Source organism: Acanthopagrus latus, chromosome 5 (assembly GCF_904848185.1).
Source record: "Acanthopagrus latus isolate v.2019 chromosome 5, fAcaLat1.1, whole genome shotgun sequence".
Classification (NCBI taxonomy): Eukaryota; Metazoa; Chordata; class Actinopteri; order Spariformes; family Sparidae; genus Acanthopagrus; species Acanthopagrus latus.
Window position 1 is genome coordinate 19,799,804 of NC_051043.1, and position 26,135 is coordinate 19,825,938.

Sequence of the window (26,135 nt, forward strand, 5' to 3'; positions counted from 1 at the left end):
TATACAAGACAAGAAATAGGACAACAACAAAACATGTACACACATCTCTGGGCTCTACAAAATAAGGGGAGAGCACAGTACCACAAATAACACTTACATAATCAACATATTCATGGCTAGCAACATTCCACAGAGCTTAGATTGATCATAGTCCAAGTCATGGACATCATATCATCATCATCATCATCATATCAATTAATCGTGACAGTCAGCTGCAATGCTCACTAAAACCCTTCACTGCCGCAGGTACAAAAGACTTCCTGAATCTTCCAGAAGGGCAGTTCACCAAAAGCACTGTACTGTGTACTGTACTGTATATGTGGCTATATAATTAATTGACTCATCTTCCATCATCACAGTTACAAGAATATGCCAAAGAAATGTCCTAATCCATCTTAAATTTGGGTTCTAGAAAATGTTTTCATTGAGAATACAAAATCAACATGTTCATACTTTTTTTGTTCAGGTTAGCCACATATCAATTTCCAGTACTTTGGAACACGTTGCAACATCCCCGGGTTTGTACATTTCTATACAAGCGTCCCTTTTGTTTCGTAAGATTCATTTTTTTTATGTCACATGACTGAATCGTGTCCTGACGTCACCACCCCTCGCGGAAGTCGGCGCTAGAGATGGTGGCGGCCTCGTCAGCCCAGCAACAGGAAGAGAATGTTTGCTTCCAGAGAAAGGATAATAACACCTGTTTGTAAGCGTTTATAACTGACCACACCAGCGGAAAGTTTTTTTCTGTTGAGTCTGCGGGGATTTAGAGAGAGCATACCTTCACCTGGAGCCGGCTTCTGTGAGTCTGAAGCAGGGCGCTGGAGAAAATGTCCCTGTTCCAGTCGGCACTGGATTTCCTAGCCGGGCCCGGCTCGTCCGGGGCGGCCAGCCGGGACCAGAATGATTTCGTCGGACAGGTCGTTGAGCTCGGTGACATGAAACTGAGGATCAAAAGGGTCATCGCGGAAGGTGAGATGGTGCACCGCCACGACAAATGTTGACACCGTCTTGCGCGGCTAGGCATGCTAGCTTAGCTGAGCTGAGCTGGCTAACAGGCTAGCTGAGTGACATAGCTCACTTGTACTGATAGTGAATGACAATAGCGGTTGCACCTGCAGAGCTATGAGTCACCAAGTAAACACCAGTTGATAATTTGGTTTCGTGTGTCTCTTATAAGCATCAAGTACGTTTCTAGATTGTGGCATGACTGTGTGAAACATAGACTACTTTGCCTTCCAGCTTGCCAACAAGTCAGCGCGAGATACATGAGTGTACTCAGCTGCATTTCTCTTGTCCACCTCCTAACACATAGTTAGCTAGTTTGCATGCCTTCAAACCTTATCATCTGCCTTGGTAGCAAGGCGTGTTTGACACAAGAGGGAGATATTTAAAGAAGGATGAGGAAGGCATGGCGTGATGGGTTGAAAATGTCAGTGATGGCAAATGTTATCAAGCCTTTTATCCAACAGGGGAAGTAAAGCAGTCCTCTATGATATTAATTACACAAACAGCCAAACCAAAGCATCTGCAGAGCTTTGTTGGATCCTCTCTTGTGACAGATGGTTGAGTGCCAGCACTTGTTATGTTTCAAACTAGGGCTGTAAAAGAAAAACAGGTTGACAATATAAAGGTCAGTTGCATTGATGAACCTGTTTTTTAAATAGCTAAATTGGTCCTTGGAAGGTCAGCATCAGGAAAGTTATGTTTTCGTTCACATGGCACGTGAAATGTTTAACAGGTTTTACAATTTTTTTTCCCATCCCATACAGAACAGGATTTCCATTTTCATGATTGTTTATGTAATGTCTCCTTTAGCAAGCTGGAGATATAGTATGATATTGGCAAGACCTAAGATCATATTTACCATATTTTAGCAGGGTCCCTCCTGCAAAATTCTATGGCAATAGTATTTAAGCAAATTAAGTTTGTAATAATTTGTTTGAGTTTTAATCTAAACATAGCTGGCTTTATTTGTTTGTATGCAACAAAACAACTGTGTCTGGTTACAAGATAAGTGTGAACCTAAAGCTCAGGTTTCCTCTCTGTGGCTTTGACCAGGAATTCTTGTCTTTTTTTGCTGAGTGTTGAGACATTTCTTTCTGCGCTGCCATACATGGATAGTTACTTGCGAAGTGGCTTTCAGAGCAGACCGACAGCAGACTAACCCTAACACTAAATTAGGATCTTTATTTTGACTTCAGTCTCAAATTAGTTGAACAACAGGTGGTTAAATACGCGGTTTTATTAAGCCATTAATTAAGTCTTTAAAATGGTCTAAAATACTCATCACATCACATAATTTAACTAATTCTATTAAACAGAGAAATGTACACAATTTAGCGCCAGTTAATGGTTTAATTTTCACTTGATCAATGACTCATAGTTAACTAATTATAAAGAAAATATTATTTAAATTTTGCAATCACACTTTACTATTAACCTATTGTTAGAGCACTAAGTCAGCTCAGATCAGCAGTATATTCACAGTCCTGTGCCAGTTTATCCTCAGCCATGATGGCTTGTTAAAGAGAAGTTAAACCTAAGACTCAAACCAAAGCAGATGGTTAAGGTCAGGATCATTTTACACTCTGCCTTTGCTCTTTTCAAACATCCTGCTGTTTGAAAAAGTGTCTTTGTTGTGTTTCCTCATCGAGATCTTTCACGAGACTCAGAGAATACAATGGATGACTGTAACCAGATGGTTCCATTTTGTTGGAGCCATGACTAGTTTGTCTGTCTGCTACATCAGCCACTTGGGCAGATAGTCATTGATCAGTCAAGCCTTTTCTTTCTGTTCAGAGAAGCTATTTGGATACAAGAAAACCTGGCCTTTCCTTTCTTTTGGCTTCGATGCTGAGCAGGTGAAACAGTAGACAAGGGATGCCTCTTTATTCAGAGCGAGGGTGGATGAGCTGTGCTTTATGCCTTATGTATTCCTGTAATTATTTAGCACATGCACAAAGATTTTACCCAAGCATGTTTATGTCAGGTTGGGTATAATGGAGGAGAATCTTTAGCCTGATTTTTTGGAAAATATTTTTCCTGGAATGGATTGGATCAGAGCAAAGGAAATGGAGCCTTTCGAGTCACAGTCCTTCTGTTTGCCAACACAAAACAGAGGAAGACATGTGATACCCTACAGGGAAACATGTGCAATCTTAAAGCAAAGTCAGTGCCGTGACAAAAGTTGCTTCAAACGATGGACTTGTTTGAAAGATGGCTACACTCTGTGCTCAGTGTTTGCATGAAGGGAAAATATGTGTTGAACGAAAGACATGGGCTCAAATTGCAAAATAAGATGCATTGTTATTTCATGGTAAAAGCTTGAGGTTGTATGACCACAGGTTGCTGTTTTGAATCCTTAATAAGGTTAAAAATTTAAGACTGGCAAAGTAAAAGCCTCTGAACACGCCCGGGCAGTCTGCCTTTTGTAAATAAACCTTCAAAGATCAGAATCTTGAGTGCCCTCATTCAGGTTTTCACAGAGCAAAGTTAGGCTGGTAGTTGATTTACTCATCACTATGGTAACCTCCCGAAGGCCTAGTTTGGACTGTGACTTGTTGAATACATCTTTGTGAGCACAGACACACACAGTTGGTAAAAAAACTTACGAAACCAACAGTTTCGTATCCACTTGCCACATTGGTGATTAAATCTCATAAATGAATTGGTTTGTGCGTTGAAACTCTTACTGAACTACACAGCGACTAATGGCCCATTTTAAGCTCTGGTCTCAGCAGCACAGCTTTGTAAAGTTGTAATTAAAGTGGTGCTGTCTATACAGTACGTACTGTACATCCAGATGGGAACAGTCTGTCCCAGCTTTTTCAGGAAAAGACTGGAGAACGTTTTAGCAGGCAACACTGATTCTTCCTCCTCCCTAATAACTGTCTAATTATTACTGCAGCATTGCCCACATTACTGCCAGTTAAGGTTTCAGTCACACCTTCAGCAAAAAGACGTATATTCAGCAGGGCATTAGCGGTGGTCCAAAGATTAGAAAAGGGAGCTTGTGACAGAAAGTTTGCTTGTGTTGAGTTGTTCAAGGCACTTAAGCCCCAACTTCTCTGATGTGGCTGCTTAGTGGCCAGCAGAAAACAGTGTGGTTATAATTCAAAGCTTAGCGGTTTAAGTGTTTATGTATATGTATGAGGCGGGCCGTTGCTAGAGGTTTTAATTCTCCCTGTAGTCATAAAGTCAGTATGGAAATGTATGGCTGTGCGTATGGTGCGCTGCTGGTATTTCCAGCGTCCACCTGTGTAACTTTGTCTACTAATCCAAAGAACATAGAAATATTACATGAATTAACTAATTAAAGCACATCACACTCATTTAACATCTGAGACTGATTATGATATATCTTTCTAAGAGCTTAAGAGTGCAGTGAACTTTTCAATAAAATAACATCCTGGTTGGTTTCTCTCTTTTTTCTCAGGTGGATTTGCCTTTGTGTATGAAGCCCAGGACATGAGCAGTGGTAAAGACTATGCCCTCAAGGTAAGATGAAGGTGTACCCACTGAGAAAATTAAACCTGTTCCTGCTTGTCACACACTGAACAACACTTACTGTACATGCTGTACCACTTACTATTGCGTATTCTTTCAGGTAACACTCATGTGTTAGCAGACGTGGCAGTGTCTCTAAATCATACACCTAATCAGGAACATTCGCCTTGTGTGTATTGACTCTGTATTCTAGATTCTGTACTGAAAATATTACATGTTAATTGTAAATGCAGATCAGATGGTAGTATGCAGTATGCACTATACTACTAGATATGACTGGACATCCAAGTGAATGCCAACACATTAATTTTATTTATTTCATGTATCTATTTATCTGTTAACTAGGGACGATGCACATTTCATTTTACACATCAATGTTAATTTGCCAGAATTAATAGGGTAATTTTCATCCATCCCTAGGCAGATTATAACAAATTAGCACCTAATCTCATCACTACAGTGCTTCAGCAGAACTGCAATACCTTACATGAAAAAGTGTGTGTATGTGTATATATATATATATATATATATATATTTATATTTATATTTATATTTATATTTATATTTATATATATATATATATATATATATATATATATATATATATATATATTTATATTTATATTTATATTTATATTTATATTTATATTTATAAAGCCAGTAAGAGTGTATAAATACATGTATGTATAAATGGGAGACCCTTCGCTCTTTTCCTTTTTGACAATATGCTAACCTACCATTATTATACTGTACTGACAGTCATTGAGCAGGTTGTTTCTCACAGACTGACAAGGCTCAAAGAATTATGGCACAGTTCTGATTGTGTTGGGACCATCTGCTCCATACTTTATTATTCTGTCCATTTTGTAAGCATACTACTGAATTGGGTTACAGGGTTGTGTGTTGCATTGTGTGAAACTTGAGCAATTAACTGTCTGATATATCTGATATATCTAACGTTCATATATATCTCATATAACTCATATGAAATGATAAATTCACAAGGGAAAGGCATGCTGCTACACAATGGCTGTATCGATGAAATGGAAATGGTTGGGGAAAAGCATTAATGTGCTCATTATTTGGATTTTGCTGGCCTGGAAATCTCAGTTTGAGGGTTCATTCTGGGTGAAGCAGGAGCAGTTAATATGCTAATCTCCTTAAAGCAAATTCTGTATAGAGTGTTTAATGATAGGATGCGTTTCATGTTTAATGACAAAATGGCAATAAACCAATGGTCTGTGTGCTTTTGTTACAGAGGCTGCTGTCACATGAGGAAGAGAAGAGCAAGGAAATCATACAGGAAGTCTGCTTCATGGTATCCTTTATCATTTCCAGACCCTCATGAAAAGCCACTTTTTTCCTGTCTTTATAATAATCAGTAGAGAGCATTTCTGTTTTTGCACATATCAGAGGTTAACATATGACACAGGCAAGTTGAAATCTCACCCATGACTTCACATGATTTTGGAAACCACCTCTATCAAAGTACACTGTCATTCCTGGATTGTTTGTAGTGTATTGGCAGCACCACACAAGCTAGTATATATTTACAGTGCTTAAACCTATAATAGCATTGTGGTTTCACAAACACAGGCTTCGTTTTTGTGTTATTCTGTCCTTGAAAGCTTGTCTAATGAATCTTTTCTAAATCGCTCCAGTGTGATGAGCAGGACAGAATCATTTTTAGGGGATTTTATTCACAAGCGTGTTATTCAGTGGCTGCAGGAAGGAATACGATTCAAGCACTGAAGCATCTATTCTTTTTCAATTGCTGTTTTTTTCTTCAATGTATTTTTATGTGCATTTGAAGTATCACATTTGAAAAGTACGATGGAAAAACATCCCTACATTCGTAAACAAAAGGTTTTATGCTAGTTTGTGTTTGCTTTTCCGCATCAGTTCTAACATACCAAATATTTAATTCTCATGACTGAACAGCTGTTTCCAGTCAGAGAAAGGATAAAATACTGCTGTGTGCGCTGTTGGTGTTTCCGGGATATTTCCATAAAATTCCTATTCCAAGAGGTCTCTGTTAATGTTTATTTCAACAAGTTGCAGTTTTTATCAACAAGATAACTCTCTCAGGGGAGTGAACTGACAAATCTTTTGGCCAGCATCCATGTTGGGGTCATCTCGTGCACAGTTCAGCAAATGTTTCATGCTGCGTAGAATGTTGCGTCATACTTGTCAATGAATCACTGTCTTACTGGTTTCATTGCAACATTGTGTTTTAGGATTAATGCTGATGAGGCAGAAAGAAGATGCCTAAAAGTCACCGCAGATTCTTTCTATCACCTAACCATACTCTTTCACTCCACTACTACTTACTACTACAGTAATTCAGCTTTCTGTTCAAACAGTAGTAGTAGTAGTAGTAGTAGTAGTAGTGGTAGTAGTAGTAGTAGCAGTAGTTAAGGAGAAGAAATTGCTCCTGTTCTGCTTCCTTGTCTATGCATCAAAGTGAATGGCGGAATTTGTCACTAGAGGATGATTGGAGATTTCAGCTTTATATTCTGAATTAACAACTAAGGAGGGTTTTTCTGTATGTTCCTTGACCTGCTTGCTGTGTAGAAAAAGCTGTCAGGTCATCCCAACGTGGTTCAGTTCTGCTCTGCAGCCTCCATCAGTAAGGAGGAGTCCGACACCGGACAGGCCGAGTTCCTGATCCTCACCGAGTTGTGTAAAGGTAAATATACACATTCCTACACACAAAGACACCACGACTCTGTCTTTCAGCCTTTACATTGTTGACTGAATCAGCACTTACTCATTCGTCAGACGAACTAGCAGTTAATCTGAGTCGTCAGAACCATTTCTCAGGAACTTTAAATGGAAAACGCACATGATGAGGCGGTTTCCAGTCTGCAGCCTTTCTACTTCCTGTGCTCCTTCCTGTTCAGTCTCACTGTTCAGTTACAACAGACTTTGTTTTCTTTCATAAGCCACTCTTTGCTTACCCCCCAAAATGATCTATTAGCACAATTCAAACACTTCGATTTCATTTTACATCCACTATTCTATAGCATGATGCAAAACCTTTATCTTTCTCATACTTTTTTTCAATTTCATCTAACAACTTACAATCAGCAGGAAACAAAGGCATGTAGGCACTGGCAAGTGCTGCTTTCAATTTTAATGACGAGTTTTCATTCATTCATCTGTTTGTATCTCTTGTGCCTTAGGTCAGCTGGTGGACTTTATAAAGCGGGTAGAGCAGAGGGCTCCTCTGTCATGTGACACTGTGCTGAAAATCCTCTACCAGACGTGCCGCGCTGTGCAGCACATGCACAAACAGAAGCCTCCAATCGTACACAGAGACCTCAAGGTTCGATGTTGCTTAGTAGCTGAATCAGTGAATGATGTATCTAATTGGTAATTAATCATGTATTGATTGAGAAGCTAACCTTTTGCTTACTTGACGTGTTGCAGATTGAGAACCTCTTGATTAGTAACCAGGGCACCATCAAGCTGTGTGACTTTGGCAGCTCCACCACAGTGTCACATTACCCCGACTACAGCTGGTCGGCACAGAAGAGGTCCATGGTGGAGGATGAGGTACAAACACACACATACCGTTGAGCATCAGTAAATCTCAACAGGGTCCTCCTTGTACAGTATTTTAGCTTTGATGATGCTGATGCAATTTATATTGCCTTTTTCTGAAAGTCATTTTTTCAAATGAGAGGAACAAAACACATTTCAATTCACAGTGGAATCTGTGGCAGCACTGCCATCATAATGATAAACAGGAACCAGAAACATTTGATTAAATTAACAGACATCCAGGAAGCTCTGCTTAATCAGGTGTAATTATATTTATACAGTTACCACACAGGCGCAGACTAACACATGAGTCTTGCCACAGATGACCTCAGTATGCAGGTCTCCTGAGATTTTTGTTTCTGAATTTAATGTCTTGCGTGAGAGTTGTAGTTCAGATGTGAATCATTTGTTCCTAAAATCTTGGTGCACTTTCTACGTGAAAATGTAACATTGCCTTTTTCATGAAAAATTCTTAGGAGAAAGGTTTTTTTTTCTTCAAGCATTTCCTTATTTTATAAATGTGGGAAAATGTAGACTGTGAAACAAGACATTTGTGAAAGAATGGGCCGCTCTCAGGAGCTCAGTGAATTCCAGCGTGGAACTGTCATAGGATGCCACTTGTGCAACAAATCCAGTCGTGAAATTTCCTCGCTCCTAAATATTCCACAGTCAACTGTCAGCTCTATTATAACAAAATGGAAGCGTTTGGGAACAACAGCAACTCAGCCACGAAGTGGTAGGCCACGTAAAGTGACGGAGAGGGGTCAGCGGATGCTGAAGCGCATAGTGCAAAGAGGTCGCCGACTTTCTGCACAGTCAATTGCTAGAGAGCTACAAACTTCATGTGACCTTCAGATTAGCCCAAGTACAGTACGCAGAGAGCTTCATGGAATGGGTTTCCATGGCCGAGCAGCTGCAGCCAAGCCACACATCACCAAGTGCAATGCAAGGCGTCGGATGCAATGGTGTAAAGCACGCCGTCACTGGCCTCTAGAGCAGTGGAGACGCGTTCTCTGGAGTGATGAATCACGCTTTTCCATCTGGCAATCTGATGGACGAGTCTGGGTTTGGAGGTTGCCAGGAGAACGGTACATTTCAGATTGCATTGTGCCAACTGTGAAATTTGGTGGAGGAGGAATTATGGTATGGGGTTGTTTTTCAGGAGCTGGGCTTGGCCCCTTAGTTCCAGTGAAAGGAACATTGAATGCTTCAGGATACCAAAACATTTTGGACAATTCCATGCTCCCAACCTTGTGGGAACAGTTTGGAGCGGGCCCCTTCCTCTTCCAACATGACTGTGCACCAGTGCACAAAGCAAGGTCCATAAAGACGTGGATGACAGAGTCTGGTGTGGATGAACTTGACTGGCCTGCACAGAGTCCTGACCTGAACCCGATAGAACACCTTTGGGATGAATTAGAGCGGAGACTGAGAGCCAGGCCTTCTCGACCAACATCAGTGTGTGACCTCACCAATGCGCTTTTGGAAGAATGGTCAAAAATTCCTATAAACACTCTCCTCAACCTTGTATGACTTTGTCGAAGATCAGCCCAGATTTAACAGCAGGGTATAGCTGAATACTTACCTCTGGTTTTATCTTCTGTGTTAAGATTGTTTTATTCTGTCTGTGTTTAGATCACAAGGAACACCACACCAGCATACAGAACGCCGGAGATGATCGATCTCTACTCCAACTTCCCCATCAATGAGAAACAGGACATCTGGGTCAGAGCTTTTTTAATTTCTTCCAATGTTGCAGCTAATCAGAACCAGTCGTGGTTTAAACTTGACTGATGCTACAGCCAAACTAACCATCATGACACCTGTAGGGTGTGTTGTCAAAACGGCAAATAACATTGCTAATGGTCAGCAGATAGTCAAATTGTTGTATGTTTTCAGGCTCTAGATAATTAGTATTTCTTTTATCAGAGGCAAAATAATAACAATGATTCTCACACGAGACATAGAAACACAAAACGTTTTGTAAGAGTTGTTATTTATAGTCATTAACAAACATTAGCTAGTCCTTCTTCCATCAGTTACTTGTACCAAACAATGTTTTATGTCAACATTTTTTGTTGGGACTATTTCATAAATCAGCCTCTGATCATTAGGTTATATAGCTTGTCCATTTATTGTAGTTTTTTCCCCTCTCTCTACATGCAGGCCATTGGGTGCATCCTCTACCTGTTGTGTTTCAAGCAGCACCCATTTGAGGATGGGGCCAAGCTGCAGATCGTCAATGGCAAATACTCCATCCCTCAGAACGATGTGAAGTACACTGTGTATCACGACCTCATACGTGAGTGCTTTCATTCTGTGTCTGCTAGATTCTGTCAGTCCATCCAGTCATCAGTCCCACTGGTTTAAGATGCTCTTGTGCCCGAAAGTCACAGCTGGTCAAATTCACTGTCATCTTCACCAGAGAAAGTTTAGGATTGCACCTCTAAATATAACATTTATAAGGACACAGTTGCCTAAAATGCTATGGCAAAGTGAAGAATTGGCATTGCTGCCAGTCCCTTATATTGCTGTAAATGCTTAACTAATTAGGTTAAATAGCTCCACCTGGTGGACAATTTAAATCTATCCTTTTCCTGTAAGCAGTGGCTCTAAAATGTAATAATTCACCTCAAAGGATTATATGAATTTAAATAGTGTAAATGTTATAAATGACAAATTGTTAATAATTATTCAACACATCCTTGATTTCCATAATTTCTTTAATAAGTCAACACACTTATTCATCCTCCTCATCTTTAAGTATCTGGTCAGGTTTGTAACTTCCCCTCTCTGCATTCTAGGTTCCATGTTGAAGGTGAACCCAGAGGAGCGTCTGTCCATTACAGAGTTGGTTAACCAGCTCCAAGAGATAGCAGCAGCACGCAATGTCAACCCCAAGTCTCCTATTACAGAGGTACGCATGATTGTGTTCAGTGCTGTTGTAAAAAAACACCAATGCACCAGATTTAAGAAGTGATACTGCACTAAAACTATGCTGTCTTTAGCACAAAGACTTATTCAGTGCTGCGCAGCTCCATTCCCATTTTTACTGCTGTTTATCAGACCTGGTCTTGAAGTTTAAAGCCATTAGGTTATTGATTTATGTTAAATGAAACGATTGTAGGTTTCCAGGTATTATTGCCACTGAAATGGAGCTAAGTAATGTCCATAGCTTTGTATTAAAGGGTGTGTGGCTTATGAGTTGATCTTATCTCTGACTGTTAAAAGAGTGCGTTTGGGAGTAAACAAGTTGATTAGCTGAGACACAGGGACACATCTTCAGAGGCTATTGAAAGGCTGACCACACAGCTTCTTCCTGTGTGTGTGTGTGTGTGTGTGTGTGTGTGTGTGTGTGTGTGTGTGTGTGTGTGTGTGTCTTCAATTGCTGATGTGCTTACACTTGTTCGGCCACACACACAAGCAACACACGCACACACACAGGGGCAGGCTCAAAGGAGTCTGTATTCTCTTTCCCAAGCTCCTCTCCTCCCCAGCTGGCATGGTCCTAATGGGTCCAAAGAGAGACATAGAGGTGGAAAATGGGTCAAGCTGAATTAAAAATAAGCATGAAGCTAAGCCAACACCTCAGTAGTATAGCAGTATTTTGGGATGGCACTTAGTTCTTTCATCTACCACCCACAGTGGCTAATTCGGCACAATCAGATTTAAGACTTTAGTCGCAGTTTTGGGACAGAAAAGCATTTTACCCTGCATGGTGGCTGGCCATTACCAACTAAGCAGCGGCAGCTTCTTCTGATTCTTCCCACAAATCCACAAATCCTGGTACTTATCACCAAATCCTCAGCCACAGTTGTGATTCACAAGATGTAAAGCTGATTTCAAGGTCAAAAGTCTTCAGGTTTACAGTTATTATTCTTTCCTCCCACAACTGTCTGATGTGTTACCTGGCTGATGTAAAGTTGGGCCAGTGTATGTATCCTGAATTATATTTCTAGCACAGTTAATGGTGGAAAACATTTACAATATTTTTTCAGTCTTTTTGGAAATCATACACTGGTTACCACTGCAAAGACATCTATTTTCCTTGTACAAAGTGCTCCAGACACAATTTCCATCTTATTCCTGGCTTATGTGATAGCTTAAAACAATTAAGAAATTGAAGAGTTCTTCTGTATCGCAACCAATTTCTTAGCAAAGTGAATCCTGATAAGGCTGGTTAATGTGTGCAGAGCGGAGGCAGATCTGGCGATCGCTGATCTGATTAAGGTTAAGAAGGGGTTTCTCTGCTGAACATAAGGAGAGTATAATCCTACTCCTACTTCTCCTCCTCCTCCTCCTCACTCTGCTGCTCCGCGGCACAGACATATGGAGAGGCAGACTGTGAGATGGAGCAAAGAGGAGAGAACTTGTGAAGGAAAGGAGCAGAGATGGAAGTGAAACACTGAAAGGGAAATACAGCAGACATCACCAGAGAGGAAGCAAGAGGCGGAGGCTGTCTGCCTGGCTTAACTCAGACGCAGACGCTCCAGTTATTATCTGAAAGTTTTTCTATCCAGCATGTCCGATGCAGATTTTTTGTTTTTTTTTCCTTTCCGGAATTCTTTTGAACTTGTAATTTTATATTTAGGGATGGAGCAAAAAACCTGTCGCTTAACACTGAAGATTTGATGCTCTTTTTCTGTTCCTCTGTTTGTGGTCCTTATTCTTTTTATTCTATTTAACTTGGTGATTTTTTTTTTTTATCCAATTATCCTATTTTTTAGATTAAATTTTTTTGCATTTCGTGGGAATATCTTTTGTTTTTCTGATGATTTTCCCCTCTCTCTGTCTCTTAACCTCTTTTTGCTTGCTGCCCTTATTTGACATCTTAGGCAAAATCTTAGGTCTTGGCTGCAAGTTTTTTAATTTTATTTGTTGGCTTGTTTTTTATTTTGTTGATCTCGTGTTACAATGTTGAGTACGTACTATTGTTGGCGTCCAGTGTTTGATGGCTATGAATGTCTGCAGCTGCTGGAGCAGAACGGAGGTTTTGGCAACAATGGAGCCCAGCCACCCATGCAGATCCACAACGTCCACAATAATGCAGGTACAACTTTGCTTGAAAGACAATATTGTGTTGGTGCTCTGTGTGTTTGTGTTTGCTCTGTGTGTTTGGAACAGTGTCCCAAACACAGTGTCCCAAACACACCGATCAAGGTTGTCAGAAAGGTTGCAGTTGTCTTTGTTTCAAGTATTCACACTTTAGTTGTAGAGGGTGAAACTGAATCTTCTCTAAAAACAGAGCAGTAGTGTTGTGTCATTAATATCGGTGGCTGTTTCCAAAAGTATGATTTAACAAGTCACTTATGATTCATCAATTACTTGATGAATGACAATCAATAAACCAAACCAATAACCCCACATGGACCCTTATACTGTACTCAAATACAGGTCATGTTACTTAGTGAATGCGGTGTGGGTGGGATATGGGTGGGGTCTGGAGTGTGTGTTCCCCTCTGATTAGGAATTAATATAGAGGTTACAGAAATAAAAAAGTCCTGCTCAGCTGCAACTCAAAAGGTACAAAAAACAGTTCAGTTTAACAGCTATTTCTATGTTAGTTGTTTTTAGAAATGATCATGACAACCTTTGCATGTTGATTGATAGAATTGTGAGGACTACATATGGAAATTTCCCCACATGATGATATTTTTTACACACAGTCTCATTTTAAACCATTTTGAAATTCACTTAGAGCAGCATTGTTGTTTCATCATGCTTTCACTTACTGCTTAGAAGCTTTACACACAATGTTCAAGTCACTCTCTAACCCACTAACCTTCACTGATCTTTATCATAAAGCTGATGTAGCTTGTGTAACATGTTCAGCAATGTTAGATTTGAATGTGTATGGCCAGGGTGGCTGGTATATGAAGTTCCCAAGTTGATTTTAGTTAGAGCTGCACGATGAGACGATTAATTGTCTTGCTGATTGAAAGAAAATTCATTTCCAACAGTTTTGGAAATTGATTGTCATTTTCCAAGCAAAAATGTCAAACATATTCTGGTTCCAGCTTGTGAAATGTGAGGATTTGATGCATTTCTTTGTTATTTATGATAGTAAATGAAGGTTACCAAAAGTAAATAATAGTAATTTTAATAATAGAATATTAAATATCTTTGGGTTTTTGAAGAGGGGACCAAGGACTAAAAAAAAAAAAAATAAAAAAAATAAAAAATCATTGATTATCTGCCAAAATTGGTGCTAGAGAAAACAAACTTTATTGCCACAGACCACATAATGGCATTTGGCACGATGATTGCTGGTGATTTCACACACTTAAGTATGTCTGAATCAGAAAGGACCCTCTAAGCTCCAGAAGTGACTCTTCCTGTTTTTGGGTTGTTTAAATTAAAATTTTAAGAGCAAAAGCTAAAGATACTTTGTGTTTGTTGGTACCTTTTCTCTAAATGAGCATTATAGGCTCCCATCCAAAGAGACAAGCAACCATACAAACATGCACACACACACACACACACACACACACACACACACACACACACACACACACACACACACAGGCTGTGTACTGTCCATTTAAGAGGATTTCTGCACAGCCACTCCACCATCTGTTGGAAGGCAGAGTATCTTTGCTCTTTTCCTCGAGGAGTGGCTCCAGTCTTCCTGTTCATTCATATTATCACACCTGGGATATAAATGATGAGTCAGTCTGAGTCATCTGTTCGGTTTATTTATATATGCATTTACTTTTCATTTTTTTTCTTTTTTCACTTATTAATTTCCTACTAATCATTTATTCCAGCTTTGTAAACAAAACTTTGTGTAGACAGTGTGGTGCAAATATACTTGGTTGTCATTGTGAGATAAACCTTGACTAAATCCAGTGTCAGCGTTTAAGCCATGAAAATGTATGCAAATATTTTTATATGTATTTATATCATCCCTGAAGGAGTGTACGATCCTGATCAGGCAGGCAGTGGCCTCTTTGATATCTTGAGGGGTGGAACAGAGCGCTTCCTGACCAACATAAAGGACACTTCCTCCAAGGTCATCCAGTCAGTAGCCAGGTAAGGTGCTCCATGATTATCGCTGTTATTTATTCATCTCACATTTCCAGTCATATACTTTTCAATTTATCTTAATTGTCCTGGCACATTGATTGTGCTTTATTCATTTTACATGGCAGTTTTGGCATGTGTCGCTGAAGATCTCACAATTCCTATTATGTTTGTTAACCAACAATGTGGACTGATACTTCAGTTACATTTTGCACATTTTGCACTGGCTACTTTAACTTCACCTATGCCTACTTATTTCAACAAGACAATTCCATCACCATGTTTGCTTTAGTAATCGCTTCTTATAATTTGGATGATGGGGTTTACTGCACTGAAAGTATGCATTCATGGTCCTGCAAAGGATATACTGTTTGCTTATTATCAGTCATATTTCATCACAGGTGCAGCTACCTGAAGTGAATGTTGAGGATTTTAAATCTTCAAATTATCAATGTAACCATTCATACTCGCACCTACCCTGCCCCCCGTTTTACCTTTTTTAAAAGGAACATTTTGCTGCTTGTCTCTCTGGAATGTGTTTTTACACTGATGGCAGACTTTGCAGTTGTAAAGACCTTATGTCAAATTGTGTTTCTCTGCAGCTCTTTCACTGACCTAAGAACAACTCAGTGAATGTTAGCAATCAGTGACGCTGCAGAAATCATTCACAGTGATTTCTGATTTAATAGACAGATTGCTTCTGCGACTGATGTGTGTAAAAGGGTTGAAAAACAGCAAAGTGTTCCTTCAAAAGCCAATCTAGCCATATCCGTTCAAGTTTAATGTTTCATTTGGTCACTATATCATCGGTTTCTTCCATTTTGTTTGGTCCTTTTGTTTATTTTTTTTTGTTGTTTCTTTTCTCTGTCCCAATCCCTCATGGTCCCACTATGTGTCCATCACCTAGCAACCCAAGGTAAATATGGGTCGGTGAAGTGCGTCAACTCATGCGATGCTGTCTGTGTGCTCCTGTAGTTTGTGTTTGATTTAGAAAAAGAAAAACCCTACTAAAGCCGTTTGCTGTGCTCTGTCTGTCATCACAGCTTGCTGATCCTAACATCACACATTCAATAATTCAATTGAATGAAAGCAAGGTTTGACCTGATTGGATGAATGAGTATAATTTTATGAGTGAATGGAAGGTTTGCAAATGTCATCGCCGAATAACAAAACAAGTGACACATACTTCATGCATGTAAATAATTTGGACAGTTATCAACAAGTTTAAAATTTCTTTTGAACATTAAAATTAGAGCTAGAGGTGTTTGTATGTCAAAGTTTTGTCAAAATCGAAGTGGTCTGTTAAAGATATCAATTTAGCTGCTTTTGTTATACCAGTCATTGGTATCATTTGTGAAGTATTTTTAGCTGTCTAATCTTCATCTTAAACCTATTTCAGTGGTTCCCAACCTTTTTTATCAGGCGTCGATGACCCCAGCAGCCCTGTCAGGAAAAACCCAAGCACCCCTTCCCTCATGCCACCATTTATGCTAACCACTCAATTACTTTTAGCAAACAATATCAACTGTTATTCTCTTCTTTTAGCTAACTCTTTTAACTGTTACTCTTATAAATATTACTTTAAGCTTTTCATTTCATTTGCCATTTATACATTACTTTTAGATTTCTATCCATAGTTAACAGTTTAAACTGTTTAACCATTACTGTTAGCTAACTTTTGGAAGTGTTAGTCCATCACATTTAGCTAAAAATTTATGTTAATCTATTACTTTTAGCTAACTTTTGGAAGTATCTGTCCATTACTTTTCGCTGTTTGTGCAGTTTATCCATCACTTTCAGCTGTCTTATTCAACAATGTATACATCGCTTTTACCTAACTATTTTAACTTCCCTACTCACTTGCTTACTTCTCATATTTTCTTCCTTTTGCAACAAATTGTTTTGGATGTTCAATCCGATCAATATGCGGATTTTGTTATTACTTGATTTAAATTAGTAGTTTGTTTATACCCCCCACCAAATTCAGAAGTGCCATCAGGGATATAGGTACCCCATATTGAGAATCACTGACCTATGTGAATGAATGAATGAATGAATGATCGATTGAATGAATGGTAGTTCAACTTTTTTATTTTGGCTCCACAGCTTACTAAAACCACCATTTCAGCTATATCTGTATCCTAACCAGAAACACCTGTGTGTCCTGACAACATATAGTTTAAAACTGTCAGTTTGTGTCACCAGCATATGTAGTTTTGTTTTATTTATTGACATAGTTATCTATTTTTTGCTTGACATATAGTTTGTTTGTGTGTACAAGATCTTGATATTTAGTTGGAATAATGTTGAACTGTTCTAGCTGTTGTCATTGTTCAGATATGGTTTATTTAGCTATAGGTTTATTTAGCTATAAAGTCCAATGTATCCTACTTTCTACATCAGCTAATTGCCAACAGTATTTAACCCGAAAGGAGCTATATATATTCAGTATCTTACTGAGTGTTTTCTCATGCAACAACAAGAATCTGGCAGATGCATGTGCTACATTGAAAACTCAGAGTAGAGATCAACTGTAGGTTTAAGTCTGATTTGTGGGGCAGGCTTCATCAGAGCTGTTTAAAATTCCATGCTGTATGGTAGCTCCAGCAGAAATGCCTATTTAGGCATCAATTAGGAACCTCTTCATCCTGTAGCTTGTGGTTTCAAAAACAGTTTCCTCTCAGTGTATTGTAATGCAAAACTTTGTTGTTTCTAAACCAGTTTGTGTTACAAAGCTTTTTGTTAGTGGCTCTATTTGTGCAGTCTTCAAGACCTCAGTCATTTTTTTTTCTTTTTTAATGTCTTTTAGTGATTTTGTTTTTTCCTCCCTACTATGTTGTATACCAACTCCTTTTATAAGTGTACTTGTAATGTCTGTTACAGCTATGCCAAAGGGGACCTGGATATTTCATACATCACCTCCAGAATAGCAGGTAGGCATTGTACCCTCCATGAAACTTGCTGTTGTTACTGCACAACCCCTTAACCTATAATGTATTAACTACATTTCTCATGTTTGTATTTGTGTAGTCATGTCCTTCCCAGCAGAGGGGGTGGAGTCGGCGATAAAGAACAACATCGAGGACGTCCGTCTGTTCCTGGATTCACGTCATGCTGGTCACTATGCTGTGTACAACCTCTCTAAACGGTCCTATAGGCCTTCACGATTCCACAACAGGGTATGGAGTGTGTGCGTGTGTGTGTGTACCTTTTTTGTTGGGTGGGTGTGTGTCAAAGCTGATATTACCAAAATCCCCTGTCTCAATGTGGGTCATTCCTGCGATTGGATAGCTTGTTTTTCTCTATTTGGCTCAGTAATAAAGTTGAATTATTGCCACAGTATTTGCTGTTGTTAAAGTTGCAAGGTTCTTGTTGTCTTCAGTTGTATCCCTTTTTTAATGTGTGTGCAGGTATCAGAATGTAACTGGCAAGTGCGTCGTGCCCCCAACCTGCGCAGTCTCTATAGTGTGTGCAAGAACATGCATCTATGGCTGAAACAAGACCAGAGGAACATCTGTATAGTACACTGTCTGGTGAGTAACCTCCCATGAGAGCGATGACTAAGATGACTGATGACCTGGTTCATGCTCATTTGGTTTAAGGGCTTGAAAGGAAGTCATGGTCCTGACATAAGTAGATAATAAGGAACAAAGATTAGGTGCCCTTAACATCTTTAAATGTCACCTCATTTTTTTCTCTCTGTAGGACGGAAGGGCAGCATCAGCAGTGGCAGTTTGCTCCTTCCTGTGTTTCTGTCGACTTTTCACTACAGCTGAGGCTGCTGTCTACATGTTCTCAATGAAACGCTGCCCACCTGGCATTGCACCCTCACACAAGAGGTAACACACCCATACAAATTATAAGGTTTGGAAAAGGGTGTTTGTTATTTTATTTGACCTATGATTTGCTGTTATTGGATCTCTAATCCTTGCTTTTGGTTGTTGCAGGTATATAGAGTATATGTGCGACATGATGGCAGAAGAGCCCATCATCCCCCACAGCAAGCCCATAATAATTCGTTCCATCATCATGACACCCGTGCCGCTGTTCAACAAGCAGAGAAATGGGTGCCGGCCATTCTGCGAGGTCTATGTTGGAGACGAGAGGGTCCTCACCACATCACAGGAGTATGACAAGATGAAGTAAGTTGATACACTGATACACAAGAATACCTTCTAGCTTTTCCTAGATGAAAAGTTCTCATTCTATTTTTTTCACTCTTTCCAGGGATTTTAAGATGGAGGACGGGAGAGCGGAGATCCCTCTCAATGTGACAGTCCAAGGAGATGTACTGGTGGTGATCTATCATGCAAGATCCACACTGGGTGGACGTCTGCAGGCCAAGGTATAGGCACACACTCGAGATCATCAGTTGTAGAATAGATACAAGGAAAATGATGATGAATATGGACAACAAGCTAATGTAAAACTATTTATATTGTTTCAGATGGCATCAATGAAGATGTTTCAGATCCAGTTCCATACAGGCTTTGTCCCCAGAAATGCGACCACTGTCAAATTTGCCAAGTATGTGCACAATTTTTGAACAACAAGATCACTGACCCTCAAAGCATTACCCTATGATCATCCACAACAGATCTTTTTATTTTTAAAATAACTCTTCACCCATAACTTCATCTTTTCCCATCTATCTGTTCTCCTGTCAGGTATGACCTGGATGCCTGTGACATCCAGGAGAAGTACCCAGATTTGTTCCAGGTCAACCTGGACATTGAGGTGGAACCCAGGGACAGACCCAGCACCAAGACCCCTCCTTGGGAGGGCTTCCAAACCAAGGGCCTCAACCCCAAAATCCTTTTCTCCTCTCGTGATGAACAGCAGGAGATCCTCAGCAAATTTGGTAGGTGGCATTACTCCTCAGTTCACCTATAAATGCTGTCTTATTTTCATCCCTCATGTCCACTGGAAGCATGTTTTTCTCAAGGTTTTCGCATTAAAACGTGCACATGAAGTAAACTTCACATTTTTATAACTACAGGCAAGCCCGAGCTGCCTCGTCAGCCAGGTTCCTCAGCATTTTATGACTCTGAGTCACCCCAGCAGGCTCAGACTCCAGAAAGCTCCAATCCACCAGAACCAGAATCTCCTGTTAGCACTGATAGTAACGCAAACAACTTCTTCCAAACACTGGATTGGGAAGGTACTGTACTTGTGTTCTCATTTAAATAATTCATCTTTAAAATTCCTCTGTAAAATAATTCATATTTTGCTCAGTACAGGCTTAGTGTTTTGGTTATGAACGCTTCTCTAAAGGAATTAATTGTCTACCTTAATTCTCCAAGACAAACTATAAAACATTTGCCAGCCTCTTTATTTACCACCCCCCGTTACTGATTCTTAAAATTTCCTCTTCTATTTGTAGATGTGCGTGGCTCTCAGGATGCCTCTGACAGTCAAGGGATGGGATCAATGAATGACCAGGAGGACCTGAGTGATCAATCAGAAGGAGAGTCCTACTCTTATTCTGCCCCCAGTGGGGAGCCACTGTCACGTGACCCCAGCGAACCGCTATTTGATGCTGACTTCCAGGTGGGGAAAGTCTTGGATGGCTGATTATGTCATATAATGCTGTATTATATGCAAAATTCTCCTTCATTCAACTCACTTCTGTCTTTTCTTGCTGTCTCCCGTCTCCCCCCAGAGTTCCCCTCCTTCAGCCCAGGAAACTCCCACTGGTGACACAGCTGACCTCTTGGGGTTGAACTCTGACCCTCAACCGCCTCCCACGTCCTCAGCCTCCTCCTCTGTGCCTTATCAAGGGGTCCAGGGAGGGATGAAAGCTGCATCCAGCAACAGTGACCTCCTTAATGACCTGTTTGCTCCCCCTGGTGGTCAGGCAGGAGCAGTGCAGGAAGACTTGTTTTTCAGTGGGCCAACCAGTGCGGCTACACCAGACTCAAAACGTAAGATTCGAGGTTTATTATGTGCTGGTTGTATTATTATTAAAAAGGTTTCCAATCATACTTACATAAGTTTTTCACTGCGTCTTTGTTTCAGCCATGGGCGACCTGTTTGATCCGTTTGGGATGGGGTCTGGCTCTGGTGTTGGCTCCAGTGTGGGTTCATCTCGGCAGGCCTCTGGACCGGACCTGTTTGGAAACTTGTTGGGTTCTGATAGTTCAGCCACCAGCGGGTTCAGTTCAGCTCACAGTAACGCCACTCCTGCTTCCAATACGAGCCTCTTCGACCTCAGTAAGTATACTGGCTACCATTACATCACTGAAGATGATGTCCCAAAAGTTCCTCTGCTGCCTCATGAAGGTAACTTCCTAAAGAAACCTAATTGTTGGTACTTTGGATGTTGGATGTGCCTTAACAGATAAGCTAGTGAATGATACCCCTAAGATGACATCATCAGCCAGCCAACCAGACCTGCTGGGTGGGTGGGACAGCTGGGCAGCTGGCAACACTCCCAGCATGAGCGCCACCACCAGCAAACCCAACTATACCAACACAGGTAGGTGGAGAAACATTGTTTAGAGGTTTTTGTCTGACTGAACCTTTTGTGTTTCACTTGTCATTTTTTAGAAAATCTTAAAAACTATGAACCCATAAGATTTTAATTCAGATATTGTTACTGTTTCTCTAGCATCTGGTGTGTCATCTATGTCGAAGGCCAAGTCTCAGACCTTTGATCCTTTTGCTGACCTTGGAAACCTGGGATCCAATTTACCAGGTAAAGGGCTGGGGCAAACATCCAATGGCTTGTAATGGTTCCTTGAAGAAAAGAAAAAAGTAACTTAAATACTAAGCTTGTAGATTTATATCTAATAAGTACCTATTGTTTCTATGTTTTGTTTTGTTTTTTTTCCAGGTTCCTCGGGGCCTTCTTTTAGCACAAAGCCGCATCCCTCCTCTGCTAAGCCTCAAGCCCAGCCCTGGCAGTCTGGAAGACCCACCTCTGCCCAGAACAAACCATGGATGTCTGGGTCCACACCCAAAGCATCTTCAGCGTCTCAGCCTGCAGGCGCACAGCCCAACAAACCCAACTACAACCTCAACTTTTCTAGTGTCATTGGTGGGAGAGAGGATAGAGGAGTCCGTGGTCCTGGATTCGGTAATAGGAGTTTTTGCTTACAGAAATAAACAGATGTGATTTGTAATAATCACCAGAATTCACAAGCTTCTGAAAATAGAATCAACAGGTTTCTCCAAAGAATATGTACTGTCATCTTTTTAGTCCTCAAAATGTTTTACCATTAATTTCTCCGTGCTCTGTTGCAATTCAGGCCCAAAGCCGAAGGTGAAGGAGGATGATTTTGAGGACCTGCTGGAGACTCAAGGTTTTGGCTCTAGGCCTGATAGGAAGGGACCAAGGACCATCGCTGAAATGAGGAGACAGGAGATCACCAAAGAGATCGATCCACTAAAATTACAGGTAGCAAATTAATACGTAACCGGATGACCATACGCATAGTAGCCTCAAAGTGCTGCTTTGTTGTTTTGCCTTTATCCATGCTTAAAGTAACAAAGTTTGTAATAAGTTTTGTTTTATTGTCATGCTGCAGATCTTGGACTGGATTGAAGGGAAGGAGCGAAACATCCGAGCTCTGCTGTCAACTCTGAATACAGTGCTGTGGGAGGGTGAAACCCGTTGGAAGCCTGTGAGCATGGCTGACCTGGTGACACCCGATCAGGTGAAGAAGTACTACAGGAAGGCTGCGCTGATTGTCCATCCAGATAAGGTACAGTATATCATACTGATATTGCCTTTAGCCAGGGCAGAAATAGAAACTTACGAGACAATGACAATCTGTATCTATTTTTTATTTATTCACAAATGTGTGCCCCCTATCTCTCTCTCCTTTGTGTCTCTCTCTGCAGGCATCAGGAAAGCCTTATGAACAATACGCTAAGATGATCTTCATGGAACTGAATGATGCCTGGTCAGAGTTCGAGAACCAGGGATCCAAAGCACTCTTCTAAAACACTGGTCTGGATCCCAGCTAGACCAGACCAGACCAGACTGGACTGGATTTGGCCTAACCAAACACGGCTTCGACTGGGCCAGATTGGACAGGACTGAGCCCACATTGGGCCTTAGGGGGCGCAGAGCCTCTGAGAGGTGTCCTCTCTACCATTCCCTTCACTCCCCTCGTCCGTCTTTACTTTCTTCTGTTTCTACAGCCGAGGAAAAAAGACAGTTTGCCTCGAGTCTGGCTGTACTGAAAAAGTTCCTTGCTGGTTCCTGAAGAGCCAGTTTGATAAATAGATTGTGCTAGTTCTTAAACTCACTGCCTACCTGTACGACTGCCTGAGTGGTGCTGCAAACAACAGGAGGGAGGAATGGGTGACAATCACATGGAGAAGAGAACACGGAAAAGAAATCAGATAATACAAAGACTTTAAAGAAGACCAAGCTTATTATCATGACAGTGGTGTCCAGACAAAATGACCCGACACTCATAAAATTGTCATAAACTTTGGCTGTGGCTAATAAGCTTAATCAATTTTCAACAACAGCCAGTCATTGAACTGACTGGTGAGACAAAAAAAATGAACATGGCTTTAAATTGTTCAGCATGCCAGTTAACATGGACGTTAGCAGAACATTTGAATGTTTTTAAAACTTAGTTGCCTCAACAACAAAAAAATCACCACGATTGCTGATGAATCTCGTAACATATCAGCCACAGTGACCAATGGATAGAAAAGGAATAAAAACCTCCTATCCTGTCTCTAATAGAAGCAGGATTCAAACTTCCCTAGGGTTTTAAAACAAGATAGATCAGTTGATAATACCCATTGATACTTTGAAGTGCCACTGCTGCACATTTTCGGGGTTAGCACTCAGTTTGCTCTTGAGCCATTTCCTCTTCAGAAAGACAAAACTATTGCCTGCTGAACACTACTAGTGCTGCTTTTACCATCACAGCTACTGCTTCACACACACACTCCTCAGATTGGTGTTAAGACCTGCATCCTACACTTCCAACAAAATGGAGCCCCGTATAAAACCTAGAGCGGGCGGTCTGTTGTTGTTGTTGTTTTTTTGTTTTTTTTTGAAGTGCTCTTTTAATTCCACCCACTCAGGCTGTACTGTGTAGCTTACTGCATGCTCTCCCACACCAGGACCTCTAAAGAGCCAGAGGGAAGGTGTGTTGGATTTCAAAAACCAGGGTAGTCCAAAAATGGGCAGGGAGGGGTGGGCTCTGTATTGAAGTGCTCTTTTTCTTGTAGCAGAAACAGAGAAGAGTCTACCTGCATGATGACGCTGATAGGCATACTACATGCCTCTCCTCCAGCGCTCAACCATCTCCATCGTCAATGTCATTAAGCCCTCTCTTTGTCTCTGTAAGCCCCACCCTCTTCCAGCACCCCCAGTTCAGAGGACTTTTTTGTTTTTTTTTTTGTTTTTGTTTTTTAACTGTCGGTGCATAGGAGGAGATCAAAAAGTGAAGGAATGAAAAGAGAATATGGTGATTTAATCTGGTTGCTCTTGGTTTTATGCTTTTCGCGTATTTTTTGGGTTTATTCAGAGCATTTTTCATCACTTCATTGTAAATATAGAAACATTATCACCCATCAAGTGGCTTTGTTAAGATTACAGCCTGGGCAGATTGGTTTGTTATTGAGCTTCATGCCTGACTGCGTGTGAATGTGTGTGTGTTTGTGTGTGTGTGTGTGTGTGTGTGTGTGTGTGTGTGTGTGTGTGTGTGTGTGTAAAAGATAATGAAATCCTTTCAGACTTCATGCTTTCTTATCTGCAGTCACAATCTTTTCTTTCTTAATTTAATTTCTTTCTGCAACCCTTTTTGATGTTTGTCTTTTCAAAAAATCTTTCCAACTTTATTTTGGCTCTTTTTTCATTTTACCTCATGGACCAATCAAATCACCTGTTTTCTTATTTATTATTATGTTTGTTTGTTTTTTTCTGGGGAAGGGTTATGGGTTGTAATGACATGTATTCATGCATATTAATGGCACACAACAAAAAAAAATTCAGATAATATATAAGTGGAATGTGCTGAGTGCAAATGGGACCGATGTTGGTTAAACACAGTGAGCCTCTCTGTTGCCGTTTTCATTCCAAAGCATTATTAATACGAATGTGCTTTTACAAATATATATCCTCTCTGTTGTTAAGCGGTATGTGTTTATCATTTGTCTGTTCAGTCTGTCTTTTTCGTTGTTAATTTTTTGTTTTCCTCTGAAGGCACAGCAGAGTTTGGTGCTTCTGCTCTGCATTTTGACATTTTGTTAAAATTCGAAGACGAGGGGCCAGTAAACCTAAGTAAAGAAAAGATGAATAAATAAACTGATGCTTAATATTCAGTTGAAACTCTCGTTGACAGTATGATCATAGTATAATGGATTAAAAAAAAAAGACCACACATCGACAGTGTTTACTGTACCAAATTACATCATACTAATATGAATGTAGATTTCAGTGCAAAAACAGATAATTAAAAACATTTTGATCTGCTTCGTTGTCTTTATTCGAAACCTTCATGACCAGTTACTTCTCGATGCTTTGGTACTGAATATCAATATTATGAATCTCATCCCAGGAAAGGTGTGATTTTTTGTGACCAGAAAGTGTGAATTATTTAGATGATTAAGGACCCTAACCCTTAAAAACAACAACAAAAAAAGGATTATTTGTAACATAACCAAGTCAGGTGGATGATACCAACAGCTTAATCTGAAGAGAATTAACAGTGCTTTAAAAAAAATTACATTTTTTTTTAAAATCAATGTGAGTAAATTATTTGTGTACCTTTTTTTAATGATAAGAAATTTCAAAATAAAAGTATATCTGACCTGACAGACAGTTTCATCCAAATCAGCATTTTCTGCATTTAGTTTACTCTGTAAAAAATGCAATGGGTAATTCAGTAACAAGTCCAATTCTATACCCATGTCTCTTTTTATTGAGTAAAAATTTCAAAATAAAAGTATATCTGACCTAAAAGACAAACTGGGTTAAGTTTTGTGTTAACTGCTTTATTTATAAATTAGTTTTGGGTTAAGAATTTGTAATGTTATTGTAAACAGTGTAACTGTCAGACTAAATCTGAAATTTAAAAAGCCAT

The 26,135-nt window shown here is 40.0% G+C and overlaps 1 protein-coding gene across 2 annotated transcripts; it reads left to right on the plus strand.

Moving 5' to 3' along the window:
• gak (cyclin G associated kinase) lies at positions 1-25,525 on the plus strand. 2 transcript variants are annotated; one of them, XM_037098236.1, is made up of 30 exons: positions 1-972; positions 4,439-4,500; positions 5,768-5,827; positions 7,084-7,198; positions 7,695-7,837; positions 7,942-8,067; positions 9,691-9,780; positions 10,222-10,357; positions 10,860-10,972; positions 13,027-13,105; positions 14,970-15,087; positions 15,986-15,994; positions 17,962-18,011; positions 18,109-18,257; positions 18,489-18,611; positions 18,784-18,917; positions 19,026-19,220; positions 19,306-19,423; positions 19,526-19,605; positions 19,746-19,939; positions 20,078-20,239; positions 20,462-20,628; positions 20,741-21,002; positions 21,097-21,291; positions 21,419-21,556; positions 21,689-21,775; positions 21,914-22,156; positions 22,329-22,477; positions 22,608-22,784; positions 22,924-25,525. In XM_037098236.1, the coding sequence occupies exons 1-30, from the start codon at positions 831-833 to the stop codon at positions 23,023-23,025; spliced, it is 3,918 nt and encodes a 1,305-aa protein (XP_036954131.1). In that variant the 5' UTR covers positions 1-830; the 3' UTR covers positions 23,026-25,525. The 2 variants fall into 2 exon arrangements, with proteins under 2 accessions (XP_036954131.1, XP_036954132.1); XM_037098237.1 differs by lacking the exon at positions 15,986-15,994 and having other exon boundaries at positions 3-972.
• Positions 25,526-26,135: the final 610 nt, after the last annotated feature.